The 13,137-nt window shown below is 42.0% G+C and overlaps 1 protein-coding gene across 7 annotated transcripts in view; it reads right to left on the reverse strand.

Annotated features, from left to right (window-relative positions):
- SLC26A7 (solute carrier family 26 member 7) overlaps positions 1-13,137 on the reverse strand; it is a 172,184-nt gene that overhangs the window by 37,871 nt on the left and 121,176 nt on the right. For all 7 annotated transcript variants that reach the window (XM_075920400.1, XM_075920402.1, XM_075920401.1 and 4 more), the window contains 2 exons: positions 12,819-12,896; positions 11,049-11,144 (listed from right to left, as the gene is read on the reverse strand). In XM_075920400.1, coding sequence (XP_075776515.1) covers positions 11,049-11,144; positions 12,819-12,896 — 174 coding nt within the window. The remainder of the gene's footprint in view (positions 1-11,048; positions 11,145-12,818; positions 12,897-13,137) is intronic.

The following is a 13,137-nucleotide window of genomic DNA, read 5'->3' on the forward strand; positions in this document are numbered from 1 at the left end:
GCAGCATCAACCAGGTATGGCAGATATGGCTGTGAAACTGACTGAGTTACAGAGGCAGACTTTCTCAGGAAAGGGGGATGACCATAGAAGGATCTAGAGCTTGGGAGGAAGACTGTAGAACTCACAGCAGGAAGGGGCCTAGAAGGGAAGGAGGAAGAGCCCCAAGGAGTTCTGATACATGCTATTAGCAAGGCCAATAGGGACACACAATAAGGTACTGCCTGTACATGGATTGTGGTTTTGCTGAGTGAAGGAAGAAATTCCAGAGGAGCCTTGTGAATATGGCCTCAGCTTTCTCCCTTGTTCAAAGGGGAGCTGATAAAGCCTCACTGGATGATTTGGTAGCAGGTATTCCCATGTACACATTCTGTATTTATAAGACACTGCCCTATGGCTCAGATACCCCGGGAGATCTTGGAGAGATTTTGTTGGAAGTCAGCAATTGAGGGTGGGGGAGAATAGGAATTAAGGAAGACCCAACTCCTTAGCAGAGGTCTTAGTAGAAGACTGATGGAGTCCCCTGCAATACCATGCCAAGGAGAAGAAACCCAGGCACAGTTTGGAGGGTTGGGAGAACCCGAGCTTCTGAGTGGTCAGAGGGATAAAGGATACAACCTTGATCCTTTGCCAGATACAAAGGTGGAAAATAAGAAGAGCAATCTCCAGGGGGCCCACGGTGTGAGGACTTGTGGGCTCAGATGGAGCCAAAGGGGTCTCCTCCTCCCAAAAAAGTATGATTTCTGTGAGTGGAGAATGAGTTGACCCCATGAGGGTGACCAGATGATCAACTTAGGAACAGGGAGAGAAATTGTTAAGAAGAGCTGTGACCAACTGTGGTGGAGGTCAGCTGGAAGGCTAATTAAGTTACTAGGCAGAGGATACAAAAAGGAATGCAGGAGAGGAGGAGGAGACAGAGACTGTTCTTGCTTGCCTCAGAAGGAGAATGTTACTCATCCTGTGGAGCAACAGGTTCTTCAAGATGCGTGTCCCTGTGGCTGCTCCACCTGTAAGAGTGGCAGTGCCCCCAGAACCTGCAATCAGAGACCTTCAAAAGCTGCGCCCATTGGACCATTCATGCGCATTTCCTCCTCTCATGTTCTGCACTGGACATAGATCTAGTGCAGTGTAATCCGACCACTCCCAGTTCCCTCTCTGCCACAAAGCATGTGTTTTTGGCTCCAAAGAAGAGAGGAGGAGGGTGGGTACTGGGGTATCCATAGAAACATACATCTCAAAGAACTGAAGGCTCCCCAAGTCTGTAAGAGTAAGGCTGTATGGTTACATGGGTGGGGGAATCAACCTCATAAATACACTGCATTGGATGTTTTATCAGCACAAAGGTCTCTGAGCTGATTGTGGACTTGAGTTGAGGCAGAATCAGAGACAACTCAGACCTACTGATAGTGGGGTGGGGGGGAAAAGTTAAGAGTTCTGCTGCCTTCGGAATAGCTGGAGTCAACCCTCCCTTATCCTCAATCTCCCCTCCCAGAAAGCAGCAGCCCCTTCGTGCAGTTCCCAGGTGTTGCTCCTGCCTCTCCCCATGGGTCACAGATTGCTAGCTCTGGCGGCTGCTGTGCAGAGAGGGAGTCCAGCCACACCATGTGACTGAATGGGGCTGGCAAACCCTGGCAGAAATCTGGGAGGGACACACAACACTGCATGCCCCACCCCAAAGGAAAACTTCACAAGTTTCAAGTTTAAAACACTTTGTGCAGAACTTAATAAAGTGGACCCCAGAAAGGGTATGGTGTGAGTATCTCAACTGTGCGGACTTTTTAAAGGGGCTAAGTGAAAGGGAAATGGAGGCAGCAGAGTCATAGTGGCCACTACATGCTCTATGACAGTTGATTACTACACATTTTACAAGATTTTTTTAAATTGTAGTGTGTACTAAAACAACGACATTTAAATGTGACAGTCCCCATGCTATGTTCCAATGGACTTCTGTGGTTGACAGAAAATTTTAATTGTCATTCATGCCAGAAACTCACATGGGAGTGGAAGCAAGCTCCAGACCAGGAATACAAACCACAGACTTAAAATGAAAACAAGAGTATGTATTAAGTGAATAAATGCACTGACTCTTTCTCCTGGGGGCTCTCAAAGAATATTGGTACAGTTGAGGGAATTTGAGCAAAGTGTGGCATTCAGTTTATATAAAGTCTGAAAGAAGAATGGAAATGAGTTTACAGAATCAGGGATATATATATTTTTCTCCGGAGCTGAATGTATCTTTGATTAATTTCTGTTCAAGCTTATAGAGAAAATAGTGTATACTATAATCACACAATGTCATTTCTCTTCTAGAAGATGGCTGATGCCAAAGCAGTTATTTCAGAAATGCCAGATGCAATTCAGTACTTTGGATCTAACAATGGAAGTTGTTACCTGAGCAAATACTTCAGGATTTGGCCCTAAATTGTCAATTATAAATCACATTTTATACAGCTACACTTTACACAATGTGAAATGTTATAATCCGTTGCTGAGCAAAACATTTTTCTTCCAACTCTTAAAAGTTCCAAACTACAACAAAAGAATCTGATGTCTTTCTTTGGTGACACTTCCTTTGATCAAATAGCAAAGAGGTAACTTATTTTTTAAAACAAAAAACTGATGAAACAAAAAACTGACCCATCATAAAATTAAATGTTACAAATCATTGTGCATGGATTTATACAGACTATCACCACGAAAATTGTCAAAACCGGTTAATCAGCGTGTCATTTTAGAGAATGGGTTTTTTTTCCTGTTTACCAGGTTGCTCTTATTACACATGAAAATGCAAATCCAGAAAGTCTGAACTTTAAATACAAACTGAATCCAACTAAACTCATTCCGCCAATGCTTAATCTATCCCGATCTTCAGACCAAACCACTTGCACTTCAACTTGTAAATTTTTGCTGAGCCCCAATGTTACCACATCATTAACATCTCACCACACCTACGACAGCTACAAAAGTCTTCACATGTTTCAAGTAGCTCACACCCTTATAAATTGTAGGCCTTGATCTTAATTTGTTCATTCAAGACTTTTCAACCTGTAGTTTTACCCAGAGATTACTATTTCAGCTCTGGACGTCAGAGACCCTCATTAATCTAAACATTTACTAGACAAATGGAAACAGAACAAGGTTTCAGCTATCTATAAAAGTATTAGCAGGGATATGATGGAAATGAAATTGAGAGAATCTCATTCTAAGGTAAATAGTTGCATTATAACATGACTAAGATCCACTGGTAGGACAGTGCAAGTGAAACACACTGGTACTGTCCTGCACGTGCTCCGAGGAGAGAATGTTTTAGATTCTAGAGCTGACACGGGTGAAAGAAAAAGAGGAGGAGGGGAAACCAGGTAATCCAAGCAAAGCCTGTGCTTGGAAATACAAAATCAAAAATTGTTAAGCACTGTGAGCCTAAATTATTTTTATTATCTAGATAATGCAGGTCTCTTAAATACTGGGTCCTAATGCTACATTAGTATCCAGTATTATCCCTTCCCCCCAGCAATGACTGTCTGGGTCCACAGACTGCAAAATCTTCAGAAGGGGACCACTATCTATTTCTCTGTTAGTACAAAACCAATTACAGTGGGGCCCAGTCTTGACTCAGGATTTTGGCACCAAGGCAACACTAGGTAATAAATAATTAAGATACTTTAAATGTCTTTCTCTGCTAATGATGTCAGTGGATTCTCTGAATCTTTTTGCCAGGCTCTTTATTTGACAGGAAGTCAATAAACTGACAACACAATCTCCTGCCACTGAAGAGCTTACAGAGCTAGAGAAGGCTAAAAGACAGCAGAAGGAATGAAAGTGGCATCTGATTTCAGGAAAGTTGGGGAATGCATGAAGAACCCTCCTTTGACAGACTGACATTCTTTATCTTAGTTGTAGTAAGAGACACACAAGGTTGGATGTTTAAAGTATAAAGGTTTATGTCTATCTCTCTAATATCTCTCTCAAAGTGGCTTGCCAAAGAAATCTTTGATGTTTCTCTGTTTTCTTTGTTGAACCTTGCAACAGCCCATAAATGTCCAGCAGAATATTAATAAACTTGCTTTTCTAAGAATCTGGGTGCTACCCAGACAAGCAAAGTGCTCACTCATGGCCAACATAATCCTTGGAAAGAGTGATTGACATGAGAAAGGATGATTGCTTTGGCTCATCCATTCCAACCTTGTGTGTGTCTCACTACAACTAAGATAAAGAATGTTGGTTTGATCACTATCTGGTGGTTGGATTTCAGGGACTGTAAAGCTGTCCTTTTGGTGGTGGAGGGATTGTGGTGAATGTGATGTTGGTTAAGAATTTCACAATTTTCTTCCTGAAGCAAATGTAATGACCAAGAACATAGTTTCATCCGTTCTTTGCTGTCCAATCAGAATATTATTTTTTCTTATGACTGTTGATGGGAACATGGTAATTGTGAGTGGTATTGTAATTGTTATGAAAGAATTCTTTGAGGCTGAGCCAGCAGAAAAAGTCTTCTAATTTTCCACATGCTGGTATGGAATGAGGTGCTCTGGTAACACAAACATTCAGTTCCTTGGAGAGAATAGATAATTCAGTTTCAATTAGGTGTGGTATTGATAAATTGATGATATTCCAGTGTCATCTAGCATCAATGCAGTTCGTACTGGTGCCAAAATTCCTCAGGCAGTTGGTGTTCTGTGGTTTGTGGAGTAATTTTAGTTGGCTCAGCTTTTTGTTACTGTGTGGAATGGCTGTTGTCAGGGTGGTTTTTTAATCATTGTCTGGGATTTCTTGCCTGATTTCCAGGTACATTTCCTGATTTATTTCCTTCCAGTATGTGGGAACATGAGAAGATTTCTTGTTCAATCTTCCAGAGTATGTGAGGTGCAGTAAATGGTTCCTCAGTTTTTCCTGAAATTCATCTGGAGAGCTGTTCAGCATCTTTGGAGTTCTATGTAGCAGTCAGAGGGTTATAAATGGTGAGAGCTGTGAGAATGTTTTGTTTCCTGCATTTGCTCAAGAAGGATGTGACTTACGTTTTGCTTCCTTTCCCCCCCCCCCCCAAGGTGTGGTGTTTTCATTTCACACCGCAGAATCTGATATTTTCCATTGCTTTATGCAGTGTTGCTGTAGCCATGTTAGTCTCAGGACTTGTTTATTTGTGCTCCCTGATATGGGGGAGAGGATACAAAGTAAAGGAAAACCCATGACCCCCACCCGTGTATTGCCTCTGGGAGGAACTTCAAGCTCTACCTCTCTGAACCAGGACAGCCAATCCCATCAACTGCTGGGGGGCTGGATCCACAGGAGCAGGAAGTACACACCTCTAAGCCTCTCCCCAAAGCTCATGGGCACCTCCGCAGGAGCTGTGCAGGGGGCAGGCAACACCCCTACCTCTGGTTGAGCAGAGGCTAGAGAACCTGTTCCCGATGCCTCCCGCAGCAACCCCCTTGCCATCCATCCAGTCCAGGCCCTCTGTGCTCTCTCCGCCCCACCAGAGATACTGGGAAGAGGGGGAGATGTTGCCCCTCTCCCGCTTTGCCTTCCCCTGACTCATTCAACTGTTCTCCCTGGCAGATGGGCCCTGGCAAGGAGCAGGACAGAGCCACTTCTCATGCTAGCTGAAGGTGGCCAGTCCAGATCACTTACTCTGTAGAGTGCAGCAGCTTCCTGTTAGACAGCCTGGCAGGGGAGGCAATGGCAGCCCACCCCCTCTGCTCCTCGCTCAAGCCTGGCTACCAGGGGTAGGGGCCAAGCAAGAGGGAAACATGCCGGGTACGGGCTTTAGCTTGCTCTGCCCCTGTCCCTGACAGCCAGGATTAGGCAGGGAGCATAGAGCAGTGGTCACACTCAGCTGGCATGAGAAGAAGCTGGTCCCAGACCATTTGCTCCCTGCCCAGGACCAGTTGTCAGGGACAGAGCTGAACGTGCTAGGTTCAGGCATGGTGGGAGAAGGACAGAACCCTCTCCCTCAATAAATACATAAGCAGAGCAGAAATCAGGGGGGCACTTGATCCCACATGCACACCCTCCCTCATGTGTCACTGGTAATATCCTTTATTGGACCCATTTCTGCTGGTGACAGAAACAAGCTTTTAACCTTCATTCATAGATCAGGTTTTCTAAAACCTTTTAATATCCTTCTTGCTCTCCTCTGGACTCTCGCCACATTGTCCCCATACTCCCAGAACTGGACACAGCATACCAACTGAAACCTCATCAGTACCAAGTACCAAGGGACAATTACCTCTCATGTCTTCTACAAGACACATTTATTAATTCATACCAGAACAATATTAGCCTTTCTGACAAATGCAAAACATTGTTGATTCATGTTCAATTTGTGATCTACTGAAAACCTTTCTAGAAATTCTACATCTAGCCAGTTATTCCCCATTTTGTAGGTGGGCATGTATTTTTCCTTCAGAAGTAAAGTACTTTGTACTTGTCTTTATTAAATTTCAACTTATTGATTTCAGATCGATTCTCCAATTTGTCAACGTTGTTTTGAATTATAATCATGCCCCCTAAGTGCCGACAACCTCTCCCATGTTGCTGTAATGTGCACATGTTAAAAGTTTCACCCGATTGTCCAAGTCATGAATGAAAATATTGAATAGTACTGGACCCAGGACTGACTCCTATCTGCCCCACTTGATAAGTCCTCCCAGTGTTACAGTAAACCATTGATAAATACACTTTCAGTACAGCCTTTCAATCATTTCTGCACCTATATTACAGTAACTTCATCTAGATTATATTTCCCTAGATTACTTATGAGAATTTCATGTGGAACTGTAACAAAAGCTTTATTAAAAATCAAGATATGCCATGTCTCCTGCTTTGCCGTGGCCAAATACTGTCAAAGAAGAAAATTAGCTGGCATGATCTGCTTTTGACAAGTCAATGCTGGCTATGTCTTACAACCCTATTACCCGCTAGATCAGGCCCGGGTAAAATACAGCCCGTGGGCCGAATCCGGCCCTCCAACCCACTGGATCCAACCCATGGAGGCAGCAGGGAGCCCCAGGCAGGCTCCCCAGCTTGCCCCACAGCCCAGTTTCTGTTTTGAAACTGAAGGAGAAGTGGGAAGTTTTAGGAGCCACCCCACCACCAGCACATTCCCACTGGCGGGTTTCTGGCAGAAACCAGACAATGGGAGCTGCTTGTTAGAACAACAGGCTGCTAAGAAGACTCATGCCCTGTCTCCTGGGCTCAGTGATTCATGAAGTACATGTAGGGTTACCAGGTGTCCAGTATTGACGCACACAGTCCGGTATTTCTGCCTCCTGTCCAGTAAAAAAATTCAGAAAATACCAGACACCTAAAAAATGTCCGGTATTTTCTGATTTTTTTTCCCTGCCAGGAGGAGAAAATACCGGACACATGGCAACCCTACCACACTCAAAAAACGGGCCCAGCCCCCACACCTATCTCCCCTCTCCCCAGACCCATTGCTTACCTGGTTCCACAGGGAAGCTGTCTTCTGGGTCGGTCAGGAAAACAAGATGGCCACCGGCAAAAAGCTTCAAAGGCTTTTCTTAAAGGGACCATGCTATTTTTTTCTTAACTCTCAGGATCTTTTTTTTTTTTGGTTCAACAACTTTGGTATCTCTCCCTTTTTTCCCCCACCCTCAACAGAATTTTTTCCTGGTGGTTTTTTATGGGGGGAGGCGGTGTTCAGTATTTTTAGTTAAACCATCTGGCAACCCTAAGCACATGGCCGGGCAGGCTGGCTGGCTGGCAAACCTTTTAAGTGCTGCAGGCAGGCGAGTTTGGCAGCTGACAAGTAAGTCTCTTGGCCACAGCCTGCTTCTGGCACCCCAGCTCTTTCCTGCCCCAACTCTCTGTCCTCTCCCCCATCTCAACATACCCAAACTCTCAGTCCCCCTCTTACACCCATACTCCCTCCCAGATCTGGCACCTCAATCTCCTGCCCCAGAACACAATCCCCTCTTACCCTAGGTCATACCCTAAATCCCTGCACTCCAGTTCCCTGCCCTACGTCACAACTGCCTGCTTCATCCCAACTCCTTCACAGACTCCAGTCTCCCTCCTGTACCCCAGTCCCTTACCCCAAGCTCCCGTCTGCACCCAACCTCCATTCCAGACCCTGCATCTCCATTAACATCATGGAAAAGAACAGCCCTCGTCCACTTTACAAAATCTTGGAGTGGCCTCTCACCAAAAATTATTGCCCACCCCTACACTACGTGCTTACAAACTGATCGTTTAGTAATTTGTGACAGTATCTTTCCAGGTATCAAAGTTAGTGTGACCTGCCTATAATTGTCCAGCGTCCTTTAGTTCCCCTGTTTGAGAAACAGCAAGCTCATAATTTGACATAACATCTGATGTTCTATTTCCAGACACTGCAGTTACCAAACCAATGAGCATAACAAACTTGACTTCTATGTTACAGGATACTCACCCTTTGAAATGTTCTTTATTCACCCACATTCCAAAAGGACAGTTGCTAATAATTTATAAATGTTTTTAATTTAGTTTCTATCTTCAAAATACTTAAAAACCTAGGCAATAGAATGTTTTCATGTCTATTATACTGCCAATTGCTGCTGGGATCCAATACATTCCAAAATCAGCACTAATTGTAGCCTCTCATATTACCTAGTCTTGCTGGGTCTCCTCAAACAGTTCTGTTCCCTAAGATCAACACTCCCATTTACAAAAGAAGACAGTCATTCCATTTGAATTATATGCTTTATCATTTCATTATAAAGGCTGAGCAGAGATGATGATACAGATCACAAAAATAAATTATTGTTCTAATATATTCAACAAGATAGAGTCCAGAGATGGAATCAGCGTGGGAATTCTACTGTCCATTACACAAGCCTTCTTGGTTACTTTAGGCACTAACAGAACTTCTGACAAGCCTGGCACTGGAATAACCTTGGGTACATCTACACTGCAACACTAGTTCGTAATAACTATTGCTATTCTGAAATAACTTAGTCCGCGTCTACACAGCAGGCAGTTATTTTGAAATAGTGTCAAAATACTGTCAAGATGGAGGACTTCTTACTCCAACTCCTGTAACTTCATTGTACGAGGAGTAAAGGAAGTCAGAGGAAGAGTGATCTACTTTGAAATAAGTGCTGTGCAGACACTCCCAATTGCGAAATAAGCTATTTCTAAATAAGCTACGCAATTGATGTAGCTCAATTTCCATAGCTTATTTTGAGTTAAGCCCTGTGGTGCAGATGCACCCCTACATTATTCTCCTAGGAGACTTCAACACCTATACTGACAATACTGCCATCTAACTGGCTGATGTCTATATTGGTAAACTTGAGATTCTCCAAGGTAGATTCCAGGCATATTCATACAGCTGAATACCCTCTTGATTTTATCTTAACATTAGTGATAGAAAACTTGGGTGTAATAACCAGGCTTCCAGCCCTGTCTGACCCATGCTTCACAGAATCGTAGGACTAGACGGGACTTCAAGAGGTCATCTTGTCCAGTCCCCTGCACTCATGACAGGACATATGTATTATCTAGGCCACTCCTGACAGGTGTTGGTCTAACTTTCTCTTAAAAATCTCCAGTTCCATCTTAAAACAGGTATCAAGGATTCCTAGCCTTCCCATGTGGAGATAGAATCAACCAGACTAGTTTGCCTCTGAAGGCGTATCAGTCAGCTGAGCTTCCAGAATATCCTAGTAGAAAACACCATCTATTCATTAGAATAATGTGTTGATGTAATAGTTATAGTTTCTTACCAACTAGCATGAATTTATTTGTCCAGAAATACAGCCTGTCTCCATGTCAACCATGCATATCATTTGGGATCTCTTGAAACCAGCAGCAAGTGTGTAAAGGACAGACTAGAATATAGGTGGTACAACACAGACCCAAAAGTTTACCACTTGCAGCACACAATTTATGGAAGACTACACTATAAATCTGTGGATGAGACCCAGAGTTCCTCCTCCTCTTTTAGATCTGAAAATCATCACCCAGCTTAACTGTCCCTAAAAGTTATGAGTCTAGACTTTTAATGCAACTCTTTGAAGTGTCCCTGCTATGCCACCTGCTATGAAGAGATCCTATTTCACTGAAGAGACCAAAGGAATCTAAGATGGTCTCCCGTAAACTGAACTGAAGGATGCAACCATCAACCCTCCTTAACAGAATTATATACAGACTGCAAACAGGCTTTAACATGTCAAGAGTTGTCCAAACCAGTAATTATAATATAGAGTCTTGCAAGGAATTGCAGGTACACCACCAGGCAAAGATACTTAATGGTTTCCTCAAGAGGCAAATTTCCAGGCCCTCCTGAAACGTGATAATAAAACCAACACTGAACAAATCACTCCCACCATCATTACCACTCGACAGGATCTCAGCCATATTTGCCTTGAATATTGATATGGATCCTTTGCTGTAAATGCTAGTTATCCTGTTCGGTCTTCTATTAGGATAAGAATCTGCATTGCTTTTGGTTTAACCAATCTACTCCATTACACATTCGTTGCTATGGAGTGTTTTATTTTAATCAAACTAAATCTGTTTTATTCTGCCTATAGTAAAGCACCTACCATATATGATACTATTTTTCTCTTGACTAAGCTCTATGAAATATCATTAGAAACACATAATGTATATTTCCACATATTTTGTACTTTTATTTCTCTGTATCCTATAGAGTATTCATTCCATGTATCAGGGTAGAATACCAGAATTTTTGTACACTTCCAAATCAGCAAACTGTGTTAACCAACCAGCCCAGGGATTTGTATGCATACAAAACTGGACATTCTAAATCCACACTAATTAACCGGGTTTGACTGCATAATTGTTTTGTCTTAAATTATGCTGTATCCTTAACATTTGCCAAAATTCCATTCCTGTTTCTTATAAAGGCAACTAAAATTTCAAATGGTGCTATTTTGTGATTGAGAAAATAAGCTGGCAGAATATTAAAAAAACTGACTTGCACTGGCACAAAGCAGTTCTCAGCCCCAAGCAGTATTAAGGTTTGTTTAGCAAGTATGTGTTTAAGCCACTGTCTGGAAAACATCCTTTGGTTTAATTGCACTTACCCAATCTATTTTATCCACATTCCAATATTTTTTTAAATCACGGAACTGCATTAGCATTCCCTTTAGACCCACAACAATGATACTTGCTAGAACACACTGCAAAAGAAGAAAAAGGAAAAAAAGTTATTAGTAAAGTGCTAGGTAGTAAAACTTGCATTCTCCCAAATTAGTATTTGATATTATAACTTAATTCTAGAAATACCAAGGTAAATATTTTAAAAATGTCATGAGTACAGGCACCAGACCCATTCTCTGCACTCTAGCAGACTATATAGCCCTGGACTGAAGAGGACAGAAACTTCTGGAGAGAAATACCATCTATCTTCAGTAGTAGCAGGCACACATTCTGTTGCTACGCGGGAGGCTCTCCAGGAGGGATGTAAATAGTTAACTAGTTAAACTATAAGTCTCACCCCTTAACGGGTGAGGTTTACTGGTTAAGGTTAACCAGTGGGGCTGGAATAATATGTTTAACTGGTTAACCAATTAAATGGGATTTTACATCCCTGCTCTCCAGAGAAAAGGAGTTAGTAATTTCCAAGCTTTGATATGATTCCTGCCCTATTAAGCAGCAGTCCCGCTCTTCACCGTCTTCTACAAAGGGGCCCAGGGGTGGAGGATCCAGAGACTTGCAGGCAAAGTAGAGGCACTAGACTAACCTTTCATTAGTCTTTTTAATCTATGGGGCTCGGAGCAGGAAGGAGGAGCACTGAATCAAAACAGGAATAGGAAGGGATAGAATCAAAATATGGAGGTAAGAAAGGAGGAGAATTATTCAGTTTAAAGGTAATAGGATAGGGTTAAATTTAAAAAGGAAAATATCAAGAGGTTAAAAAAACACAAATAGGAAAACAGATAAAGTTTGAAATACAAGTTATGCACATACACACAGGAAACCAAGAGAGGATAAAGACAGATCCAGATGGTGCATACCTCATTCAGTGGCTCAGACTGAAAATTATGTAATTAGCCTTAATCGTTTTCAGGCCAAAATCCCCAATGTGGGCACCCTTAAACTTTGGAAAAGTTTGAATCTGAGCTGTTGTGACTTTGGCCTTTCTCCAGTACTGATTTGGTGTTAATATAATACCAACAGGTCTTCTGGAGCTTTATGCATGAGTCTCTAAGCCTGAGCTAAAGACCAGCTGGTCTTCAGCTAAGGCTGTAGAGCACCATATATTCTTTCTCTCTGTAAGTGGTCTAGCTCCTTCTAGATGAGACAGTGAACCACACCCAGTAGGTGTGTGGGTTACATACATTTACAATGTTTATGGCTAAATATTTGATGTGGCATCACACTATTTGGTCTATTCACATCTCACTGCAGGATATGTATCCATAATTCCTTGCTCAGAAAAATAATTATCTGTAATAATGGTTAGATCACTGACTACTAGCTCCAGTGTGCGACAAATTCATTTGGTAAGTAAAATCATAGTTAAGATTCTCTGCTGCAGTTAACTTGCACTACTCCTTTGACTTCAGTGGTGCCCATTTACATGAGCTAGAATCTGGCACCATATATTTAGCAAGATTACAGATCAAAATTAAGATAAAAGAAAATATTTCCTGACACAACAAAACTGAGGGATATTATAGCTATTTTAAGACTTTCAGAGATGTATTCTCCTCTATGTTATGGCACTTATAGTGGTGTTTATGGGAACTAAGCACTCATTTCAAAAGGAGAACCATCTTCTATGAAAGACCTGTACATCTTGTACAGAAATGTGCAATGAAACTTTTAAAAAATGAAAGCAAGTACTGTACCATGGGCAGCCAGTATAGCACAGGTCCTATTGCATAGATTACCACAAGTATCAAAATACAAGATATAAGGCAAGCCACCTGAAAACAAAAACAGGGAAAGCACAATAATATTATTCATTGTTTATAACCAACTGAAAGTCAGTTGAATATGCTGGGTTTCTCAGAAATGGTGAGAACAACAAAACATTGTACACATCAAAGTTAAAGGAGACGAGCTAAACATTTTAGCTGTCTAATTATCTGTGGATTAGAACCATGTCTGGATCATTTAAATTTTAAATTTAGGATTTTCTGTAACTAGTAAATGCTTAAATATCTG

This window comes from Pelodiscus sinensis, chromosome 2 (assembly GCF_049634645.1).
Source record: "Pelodiscus sinensis isolate JC-2024 chromosome 2, ASM4963464v1, whole genome shotgun sequence".
In the NCBI taxonomy this organism is placed as follows: domain Eukaryota; kingdom Metazoa; phylum Chordata; order Testudines; family Trionychidae; genus Pelodiscus; species Pelodiscus sinensis.